Below are 10703 nucleotides of genomic sequence, written 5' to 3'. Positions count from 1 at the left end.
TAAAAAGCCAGACGCTCACTCTGTTCCGGGCTCTGCACTGGTTCCTGTACCAGGGGAGTCCGGGACCTGTAGCGCCCTTTGGACTCACCTCCCAGAACACCTGCGCACCATGGACACGCCCCCTGTTCTCATTCCTGACCCCTGCATGCCTTTTTCTCACTCATCCCTGGATTGTGTCGTCTGCATAGGGTCTTCCGTTACATTAGAATCCCAGTGTACATGTACTGTACAGACAGCAAACTCCTCCACCCCTCTCTGTCTCTACATTATTGCACGAATACTGAGAGAGAACGTGTGCAGAACGAATTGAGACAAATGGCCAGACTGTGCAAACACCCTGCTCACTTTATTGTTGGCCAGAGTATAACGCTTAAGCAGGTAGGCGAAGCTGTAAACCGTAACAGTGACAGTTTTTTTAAGAAGCTACATATGCAAAACAGAATCAGCACCATTCATTTTCTATACCAAGGGTGGTTCGGCAGGAAAGCAAAAGCCAACCCGGCTAATGTCAGACAATTCCAGATCGGGGTGGGGGGTGGGTGGAGGAAATAATCAAGTCATTCATAAGCGGTACTTCCACCTGGAATTCGCAGAGAGAAGCCAGGCTCGGCGCGAAGTTCGAATTGCTGCTCCCGGACCCATCAGTGTTGAAGAAGCCCCCCGCGCGTCTTTCTCTGTAACGGATGTCGTGGAAATTTAACTATCAAGGAAGCCACAAGAGAGAGTTCTCACCTGAGTAAGGTCTTTATTTCAATATTGCAATATTGGGAGCCCTGCTGCCACTTCGCCAAGTGCAACCAGAGACTCAATTAGTTACAAGCAGTACAGGGTTTTTATAAGACGTTGCGCTGTAAAAAAGTTCAGCACTTGGTCCCTTCTAAAACTTCCCCTTTCTCTAAAAGAAAACAAATTACCTCATAGAGCGAGAGAAAAACACTAGCTTTGTTATTCAAAGTTTATCAGTTACTTTCAGCTAATTCTAATGACCCAGACAGCATATATTGTTTTGGTACATTGTCTTCTAGACTAACCTAAACAGTGTACTTTGTTGACGAACTGTTTTCTAAAATTCTGCACGTACTGTAGCATAGCAGTTATATCCTTGAAATATTATCTAAAAGCACCAATATATTTTTTTGCAAAGCTCTCTACATTTTTAAGAATCAATTAACTCATTAGATTTCCACTACACGGAGTAAGAGGTCCAGCGTTACGACGTCACATCCCCCCTTCCCGATACGAGTCCCTCTTCTCCTGCCTCGATCCAGCTCATCTTGGTCAGTCGAAAGAACTTGGCGGCTTCGCAGCGGTTGGGGCTGTGAAGGGCAAAGAGGCGAGGGGTGTCTGGGAAACGGAAATCACCATGGCGACCGGCAGAAATGTAGAAATCTGGCTCTGGTTTGGGGGGGGGGGGGGGGTCATTACTCCTGACCTGGCTTGTGTGCCTGCTGTTGTACATGAGATCTCAGGAATAATAATAATAATTGCTTACACTTATAGAGCGCTTTTCAGGACACTCCACTCAAAGCGCTTTACAGGTAATGGGGATCCCACTACTGCCACCACTGTGCAGCCCCACCTGGATGATGCGCCAGAACGCTCCCCACCCAGCAGCTCTCAGTGGGGAGGAGAGCAGAGTGATGAAGCCAGTTCAGAGAGGGGGGTTATTAGGAGGCCATGATGGGTAAGGGCCAATGGGAAATTTGGCCAGGACACCAGGGCCAAGAAGCAGAAGCAAGCAAGGAGGTGGTACTCACTACATGGGACGCAGCTGTAGGTGATGGTGAGGTACTTATAGGTGCCGTAACAGGGGTCGCAGAACACGTGATTTGAGGCCTTCACCGTACACCATCTCCTGCCCGCACACCTGTCGGTTCAAAACGCCACACGTAGCACATTTTGTACATTTTTGGACGACGGGCGATGGTCCCGTTGGTCCTGTTGCTGGTCAGGTCACGGGGAAGTACTTATTTTACCAGTATGCACACCCCCTTACGATGGTTTCGACAGCTCTGACTTATACCCGGTCCCCTTCAAATCCTGCTGGTTGATGAAAACTTACCTCACCGGATAAATAGCGTGCGAGACTCTACTCGGTGATTATTAATATCAAAATCACCAGCCGGCATTCACCCCCTTAATTAAATAACTTAGTTTATTTTTCTACAGCGCAGGTTGGGGACACAGGAAAGACCAGAAGACGACGGAGGAGAGGCACCGAAAACTCCTTAGTACGGAGAAGAGAAACCTCTGGGGGTCCCAGGTCAACTGGCTGCCCAATCCCTTTGGGCATGCTCACATTATATCATCTTTTAAAACAAAGGAAATAAATAAATTAGTGAATAAATTCTGTGGTAGAATGCTCGGTGAACATGCAAGGCTCAACTAGGCTTTCGAAGAAGCCCCGTGAGGCGTTTTCTGAATGCGGGGTTTTACGGCGCTCACCAATGGGACACGATGGCCAGCGCGCGGGGCTGGTAGCAGTGGACGTTGGTCAGCTGCCCAGGGGGTTTGCCTCGACCGCAGGTGTACCGGTCCGTGCGGCCGTAGTTGGCGCTGTGAATCCGAATGAAGCCCTCCGCTGCCGAGCACGGAAAGACCAGGACACGCTGCATTACCGTCGTATTCGCTCCTCGGTATCGTCCAGCTGTCTGCTCTCCAGGGTGGATTAAGGCCGTGGGCAGCCTTCCTTCTGAAGTCGATGCGATCTTCGTTGCGCGATCATATAATGAGTTTCTGTCCGGTAGTGTGTGTGTGTGTGTGTGTGTGTGTGTGTGTGTGTGTGTGGAGTTTGCATGTTCTCCCCCATGCTGTCATTTTCCTACCCACAATCCCCGAGACAAGCGGGTGGCTTTCTGGGAAAATCTGTGTGTCTTTATAGCTCCACAGAAGGTATGATTGCAGTTTTAGACCTGTGCCGTCAGTAATGTTGCTACATGGCGGGACTGCAGTTGTGTTACCTAACTAAACTGGGCGCTGGGAGGCATGGTGGAGCGGAGGTTAGCGTTAGCTGCCTCGCAAGTGCTGGGGCCCCTGGGGTTCAGTTGCGGGCCAGGGGTGCTGTGTGTGTGGAGTTTGCATGTTCTCCCGTGTTCTCGTGGGTTTCTCCCACAGTCCAGAGACATGCTGGTTGGCATCTGGGAGCATTGGCCCGGGTGTAAGTGTGTGTGTGTGTCCTGTGATGGACTGGCGTCCCGCCCAGGGACTTGTGCCCAGTGCTTGATGGGATAGGCCCTCCCCCCCCCCCACGATCCTGAATTATAAGCAGGGGGTGCAACAAAGGGTCTATTTCCAGACTACCCCCCCCTCCCTCCCGCCCACACTCATACCCCAGGTGTTGCCCTCTGAATGAGTCTTACCACAGTAGAGCTGGCTGGAGAAGTGCTCACAGGTGATGCTCTGTCATACACCAGGTGGACAATATCCTGGAAAATTGTGGAGGAAAACACATGACCAAATTGGTGAATGGGACCAGCAGGGGGCGCTCTCACCCTGCGGTCTGTGTGGGTCCTAATGCCCCAGTATAGTGACGGGGGGACACTGGACTGTAAAAAGGCGCCGTCCTTCGTATGAGACGTCAAGCCGAGGTCCTGACTCTCTGCGGTCATTAACAATCCCAGGGCGTCTCTCGAAAAGAGTAGGGGTGTAACCCCGGCGTCCTGGCCAAATTTCCCATTGGCCCTTACCAATCATTCCCATTGGCCTCCTAATAACCCCCCTCTCTGAACTAGCTCCATCCCTCTGCTCTCCTCCCCACTGAGAGCTGGTGTGTGGGGAGCGTTCTGGCACACTATGGCTGCCGTCGCATCGTCCAGGTGGGGGCTGCACATTGGTGGCGGTAGTGGGATTCCCCCTGACCTGTCAAGCGCTTTGAGTGGAGTGTCCAGAAAAGCGCTATAGAAGTGTAAGCAATTATTATTATTATTATTATTACAGCTCAGCCCTGTTTTGTTTTGTTTTTCTAACTGACTCTGAATGGTTGTTTGCGAGGGGATCGAGCAGGGCTCGATGTCGGCGGTGCACCGTGAGACTGCAGTAGCTGAGAATCGAGAATCCCGTCTCACTCACCAAAGCAGCAGGGAGGGGCCAGCACTGAAAGAGAAAAACCAGAGACCAATTTTTGAACCCGCGTCGCCCTCCTTCACAACTGAAGACGGACGTTTCCAGTAGAAGCGCCACCGACTAGCGCATAACAAACGCAATTTGTTGCCGCTCCTGTTTAAATTTGAAACGCAGCGTTTTCTAGAGCTATTTCGAATATTTTGTGGGTCTGTTTTTTTTTGGGGGGGGGGGGACTTCTGGGCTGATCTGCAAACTTATATGAAAGAAGAGGCTAATATTGAGATTATTAATAGTTATTGCTATTTTAAAGCACTAACACCGAAATAACACCGAAATATCGTTTGGAATGGACTTAATTAGTAGACTGGCACCTTATTGTATGCACTGAAAAGGTCTTGGGAGAGTCCCGTGTTTGAACACGTTTTAGATAGACGTCAAGGCGGATTTGCCGACTATCTCAGGATGTTAAAACACGCAAGCGGACCTTATCTTTATTTACTCTGTTCAAACTTTTCGCACAAGGCGCGCTGGTATCGTAAGAATGTACCTCCCTGCCGACGTGCCAGATAATGTTCTACGCGCTCTTGTTTGAATGGTATTTTCTCTCGGTTGTGTAAATAAAAAACACAAATGACATTCTGTAGGTCCGATAAAAACTTTCCGGTTCTCCCGCGATTTTGGCAACGATCCTGTTGTCGATACCTGTCAGTTCCAGGACGTTTTTAACTGCTCCGGGGTTGAATTCTAATTAAAAGCTTTAGGGATTGAGCTGGATTGTCATCTCAGCGGTACGTTACCATATGACGTTCATTTTGAACACACAAAAAAAATTGACAACGTCGCAGTTCGTGCAGTGTGGTTATTGTCAAAGGCGCTGTATTTTAGCACTGGCCTTTGAAACCCGCGGTAGTGAGTTCATTTATACTGGCCGTTACTGGGGGAAAACAGAAAAGTCCTACTTACAGATTAGCGCGCAGAGTACTCTGGACAGCATGGCGGCTGGAGGGGGGTGATCTTTTTTTGAAGAAGAGAGAACGGCGATTTCTGAGTTTTAATGAACGCCAAGCTGCCTTTTATCGCGGGTGAGAGTGGGGGGGGGTGGTAAACGATACGATCTCGTTGGCCCCAAAAAAGGCAACTTTTGCGCGTTTGGTTTTTTTTCCATTCTGAGAAAGCGGCGAGGAGAGGAGAGGTCGGAGTTTGCGTCATCGCCAGGGTTGAGACAGCACCATGATGGAGGAGAGATAAGAGAGTGAAAGGTTTAAGAAAATAAAGGGGACGGAAATCAAGGTGGGCAGGAGAGTGGGGGGGTTCAGTTCCAGATGCGGGGTGGTGCGCTGTCTGGGGGGGGAGTTTGCATGTTCTCCCCTCCTCCATGTTCAAGTGGGTCCCCTCCCGCACTCCAAAGGGCAGAATGGAAGCTTAATTGGCTTAATTGGGAACATTTAGTCCTGCTGTGTGTCTACCGGTGTCGTGTGCAGCCCCACCTGGATGATGCTCCAGTCCGCTCAGCACACAGCAGCTCTCAGTGGGGAGGAGAGCAGAGGGATGAAGCCAGTTCAGAGAGGGGGGTTATTAGGAGGCCAATGGGAATGATTGGTAAGGGCCAATGGGAAATTTGGCCAGGACGCCGGGGTTACACCCCTACTCTTTTCGAGAGACGCCCTGGGATTGTTAATGACCGCAGAGAGTCAGGACCTCGGTTTGACGTCTCATCCGAAGGACGGCGCCTTTTTACAGTCCAGTGTCCCCCCGTCACTATACTGGGGCATTAGGACCCACACAGACCGCAGGGTGAGAGCGCCCCCTGCTGGCCCCACTAACACCTCTCCCAGCAGCAGCCTTAGTTTTTCCCAGGAGTCTCAGGAGTCCCTCCAGGTACTGACCAGGCTCACACCTGCTGAGCTCCAGTGGGGCCACCAGTTGCAGGGTGATATATTTATAAAAAAATATCTATACCGTGAAAAGGAGAAGTATTGGCCCAGGGCAGTGAAATTGCTGTTGTGTACTTTTCTTTTGAAATGTCTGCTCTAGATCAGAAGATAACTGTGTGGCAATGTTGTGCGAATGTGAGGCAAACAGACCTTTTTTTTAACGGTGAGCTGTGCTAGAACGAAGCGGTTCTTGTTCTTCCACCCACCTCTCCTCCCCACTGAGAGCTGCTGTGTGGGGGAGCGTTCTGGCGCACTATGGCTGCCGTCGCATCAGCCAGGTGGGGCTGCACACTGGTGGGGGTGGAGGGGATCCCCATTACCTGTAAAGCACTTTGAGTGGATTATTATTATAATGATTATAAGCTTAGTTAGGATGCAAGAGAGCTCAGTGCGCTATTGTGACAATGTTCTGGCTGTCTGTCCCTGCAGTCTATGGAAATGACTGAGGCGCTGAGGAGAAAATAGCGTATTATCTCTGTGGTTAATTCATGAACTGTGATTTGCATGTAGGGAGTTGTGGAAAGAGAGGTTTACAGTCATTTCAAATTCAAGCGGAACAACATAGAAGCAGCTCAAGAGAGAGAGAGAGAGAAACACAGACAGGGAGAGAGAAGCTTGGGGGTCGGACATTTATACGGCACCCCTGGAGCAGTTGGGGTTCAGGGCCTCGCTCAGGGGCCACAACGGAGTCGGGTTCCTCTGCCGGCTGCGGGATTCGAACCGGCAAACCCCTTCCAGCCCCAGGCACAGATCCTGAGCCACAGAACCATCGCCCTCTCATGGGAAGCAAAGGAAAACGGTGTGCTCTGTTTCTTAGTTCCTTAGAGTGTTATCAGATTGAACGTGTGTAACGAATGTAACTTAATAAGTCGTCTGCTCACCTTTTGTGACACCTTAAGATAACGGTCAGGGTCGCTCAAGATAAAGCTCATCGAAAGAGCCAGCTCTGTCATTGGGTCTGGCCCTGACCCCCTAGAGCCCATCATGGACGACGTCTCCCATCTCCCCTCTATAACACGCTTGGGAGAATGAAGAGCACGTTCAGCGACAGGCTGATCCAAACTCGGTGCGACGAGGGGCGCCACAGGAGGTCATTCGTACCTCCTGCCATCAGACTGTACCGCTCCTCCACTGTGTGTCTGGGCAGGGGCAGCACTGACACTGACCTGCTTATGGACTAAACAGTAAACTCTCTGCTTCCGTCAGGTTTTTCCCATGTTCACAACTGGTGCAATACACGCCAGGGACTTGTGCAATCTATTCGTATTCGCATTGTGCAATACAACTTTTTGTTCTTTTTTTTGGGTAGACTCTGTATTGTGCGCCACTTTTTTTTGTAGTGCACGTCTCACGGACGTTACCGGTGGTATTGTGTGTATTGTATTGTTGTGTCATATCTGTGCTGACCGCGCTAAACTGTTGCAATTTTCCTCACGGGATCAAGTGTCTCACTACTGATATGATATGATGGGTGATATGGCCAGCGGTATTGTAACACAATGACAATACACAGAGGAGAGCGTGGATGGTGGTACTAAGAGAAGCAGAGGGGTGAAGGACAGAACCAGTTCAGGAGAGGCTCTTCTGAAGAAGAGGGTTTGGAGTCTGGATTGGCAGGAGTTTAGAGAAGGTGACTCTCTGATATCCTTGGGCAGAGAGTTCCAGAGCTTGGGGGGGCACAACAGGAGAAGGCCCTGTCACCCCTAGAGTGTAGACGGGCTTGGGGGGACAGTAAGGAGAGCAGAATTAGAAAAGCGAAGGTTGTGAGGTGGGGAGTAGGGCGATGATAGCTCAGACAGGTACTGAGGCGCCCAGCCATGCAGAGCCCTATAGGTGAGCAGGAGGATTTTAAAGTCCACATGGAATTTGACCGGAAGCCAGTGCAGGGACTCCAGGATAGGAGTAATGTGAAAAGCAATATATAGGTGTAAGCAATTATTATTATTATTATTATTATTATAACACTTTACTTTATCTTCCTGCTTCTAATATTCCTGGGAAGCTTCTCATCCCTTTTTACACTGGTTACGATTAAATTAATCCCGGTTTCACAAGTAGGGAACAGAAGTAGAGAACAGAACCAGATCAGGACTTCAGAAAACAATTTCTCATCTCTGTGGGCTAATCAAAAGAGTAAAAAGATCAATAAATCAATAAATATAGATCACTGACCTGTGCAGAGTAGGGTGAGATATAATAATAATAATTGCTTACACTTATATAGCCACTCTGGACACTCCACTCAAAGCGCTTTACAGGTAAGGGGGAATCCCACTACCGCCACCAATGTGCAGCATCCACCTGGATGATGCGACGGCAGCCATAGTGCGCCAGAACGCTCCCCACACACCAGCTCTCAGTGGGGAGGAGAGCAGAGCAATAAAGCCAGTTCATAAATGGGGATTATTAGGAGGCCATGATTGGTAAGGGCCAATGGGAAATTTGGCCAGGACGCCGGGGTTACACCCCTACTCTTTTTGAGAAACGCCCTGGGATTTTTAATGACCACAGAGAGTCAGGACCTCAGTTTTACGTCTCATCCGAAGGAAGCCGCCTGTTTACAGTTTAGTGTCCCAGTCACTATACTGGGGCATCAGGACCCACACAGACCACAGGGTGAGAGCGCCCCCTGCTGGCCCCACTCACACCTCTCCCAGCAGCAACCTTAGTTTTTCCCAGGAGTCTCCCCTCCAGGTACTGACCAGGCTCACACCTGCTGAGCTCCAGTGGGGGGCTGCCAGTTGTGAGTTGCAGGGTGAGATGGCTGCTGCAGAGCTACAGAGATCATTTCACATTGGTGGCAGTAGTGGGATTCCCCATGACCTGTAAAGTGCTTTGAGTGGAGTGTCCAGATATTATTATTATTAGTGTTATTATTATTATTATTATTATTATTGTTATTATTATTATTATTATAGCACTTTACTTTTACCTTCCTGCTTCTAACATTCCTGGGAAGCTCTTACTATTAACTTAATCCCGGTTTCACAAGTAGAGAACAGAACCAGATCAGGACTTCAGAAAACAATTTCTCATCTCTGTGGGCTAATCAAAAGAGATTAAAGATCAATTAAGACATAAATCAATAAATATAGATCACTGACCTGTGCAGAGCAGGGTGAGATATGCATTCCTCATCATGACTGTGAGCAGGGGAGCTGCAGACACAGACAAAAAAATGAGATCAGAATTATTTTAGCAGGAGTTGAATAAAAGAGGAAGTTAGATGGATTTTGTAAACTCAGGTCCCGAAGGAGTGAGCCCAACAAAGAAAATTGATTCACTTGTTGGTTAATTTTATGATACTAAAACACCAGGAGCATTTTGAACATCTGTCATTGCATGCAATGTCTTGTCTCATTTCCAATAGATGGTAATGATAATTTCATGGAAAGCAGAGTCACGTTAGCTGTGCTTTCCCTTGTGTAAATTACCTGTCAATGTGTTGATCTGTGCTGTAGTTTTCCATTTGGAGTGAGAACTGTCTCTCTGTAGCTCTGTAGGTCTCTCTGGGGTGAGAACTGTCTCTCTGTAGCTCTGTAGATCCCTCTGGGGTGAGAACTGTCTCTCTGTAGCTCTGCCTGTCCTTCTGGGGTGAGAACTGTCTCTCTGTAGCTCTGTCTGTCCCTCTGGGGTGAGAACTGTCTCTCTGTAGCTCTGTAGATCCCTTTGGGGTGAGAACTGTCTCTCTGTAGCTCTGTCTGTCCCTCTGGGGTGAGAACTGTCTCTCTGTAGCTCTGTAGATCCCTCTGGGGTGAGAACTGTCTCTCTGTAGCTCTGTAGGTCCCTCTGAGGTGAGAACTGTGTCTCTGTAACCCTGTCGGTCCCACTGGAGTGAAAATTGTCTCTCTGTAGCTCTGTACACAGATCTACAGACGTCTCACAGATCTGCTCTAATGTACCTGGCCGAACTTGAGCTCATCTCAGTTTTGGAAAACTGATTTGCCTAGACTGCCTAAGATGAAAAGATATCCTCTAAATAACTGAGGCTGGCTGTTTCCTCCAATTTAAACAGCAAACTGTATTTCTGGAATATTCAAATGATATAATCCTGCCTCCAGGCTGCAATATTCAAATTATATGCTGTCATCCCAGTACATTCAAATTATAGTGTAATGATTAGATGGTTTTAGACAATTATTAATTGTAGCAGTAATCACGAGGTGGTCCGTTGTGGCTTTTAGAAAATCAATCGTCAGAACAACTAACAACGCACACACACGGGTTCAATACACGAGATACATTTATTATCATAAGTCGTGCACCAAACATATACTAGTCTGCCTGGATACGAGCGGTAGACCTTACTGTGAGGGCTATCAATATACATGGTATATAATCTCGAAGAGATGCAAACACAAAGAGCTACACAACAGAGAATATATGTCAATATATATCGTTCGGTTACACCAAATCACTGATCAGTGCTATTACCCACTGTTACTCTAAACTCGGAAGTAAATACATTAAACACAAAAATGTGTTGTCTGTGTCTGTGTCTGTGTTTGTGTGTGTGTGTCCTGTGATGGACTGGTGTCCTGTCCAGTGTGTGTGTGTGTCCTGTGATGGACTGGTGTCCTGTCCAGGGTATGTGAGTGTGTGTGTCTGTGTGTGTCCTGTGATGGACTGGTGTCCTGTCTTGTCCAGTGTGAGTGTGAGTGTGAGTGTGAGTGTGAGTGTGAGTGTGAGTGTGTGTGCGTCCTGTGT

At 48.5% G+C, this 10703-nt stretch overlaps 1 protein-coding gene and 1 long non-coding RNA gene across 2 annotated transcripts; both read right to left on the bottom strand.

The window, feature by feature from the left end:
• Window positions 1-322: 322 nt before the first annotated feature.
• Window positions 323-2615, bottom strand: LOC138242628 (L-rhamnose-binding lectin ELEL-1-like). The gene is made up of 3 exons (XM_069198176.1): window positions 2446-2615; window positions 1758-1867; window positions 323-674 (listed from the first exon to the last, which is right to left on the bottom strand). Exons 1-3 carry the CDS (start codon window positions 2613-2615, stop codon window positions 562-564), a joined length of 393 nt encoding a protein of 130 aa, XP_069054277.1. The 3' UTR covers window positions 323-561.
• Window positions 2616-6089: 3474 nt separating this feature from the next.
• On the bottom strand, window positions 6090-9979 carry LOC138243300 (uncharacterized). Its single transcript, XR_011192082.1, has 3 exons — window positions 9431-9979; window positions 9101-9154; window positions 6090-6316 (listed from the first exon to the last, which is right to left on the bottom strand). It is a non-coding gene; the product is annotated as an uncharacterized lncRNA (long non-coding RNA).
• Window positions 9980-10703: the final 724 nt, after the last annotated feature.

The sequence above is a fragment of the Lepisosteus oculatus genome, chromosome 14 (assembly GCF_040954835.1).
Source record: "Lepisosteus oculatus isolate fLepOcu1 chromosome 14, fLepOcu1.hap2, whole genome shotgun sequence".
NCBI lineage: Eukaryota > Metazoa > Chordata > Actinopteri > Semionotiformes > Lepisosteidae > Lepisosteus > Lepisosteus oculatus.
Note: the sequence above shows the minus strand (reverse complement) of the source record. Positions and strands in the feature narration are given on the sequence as shown.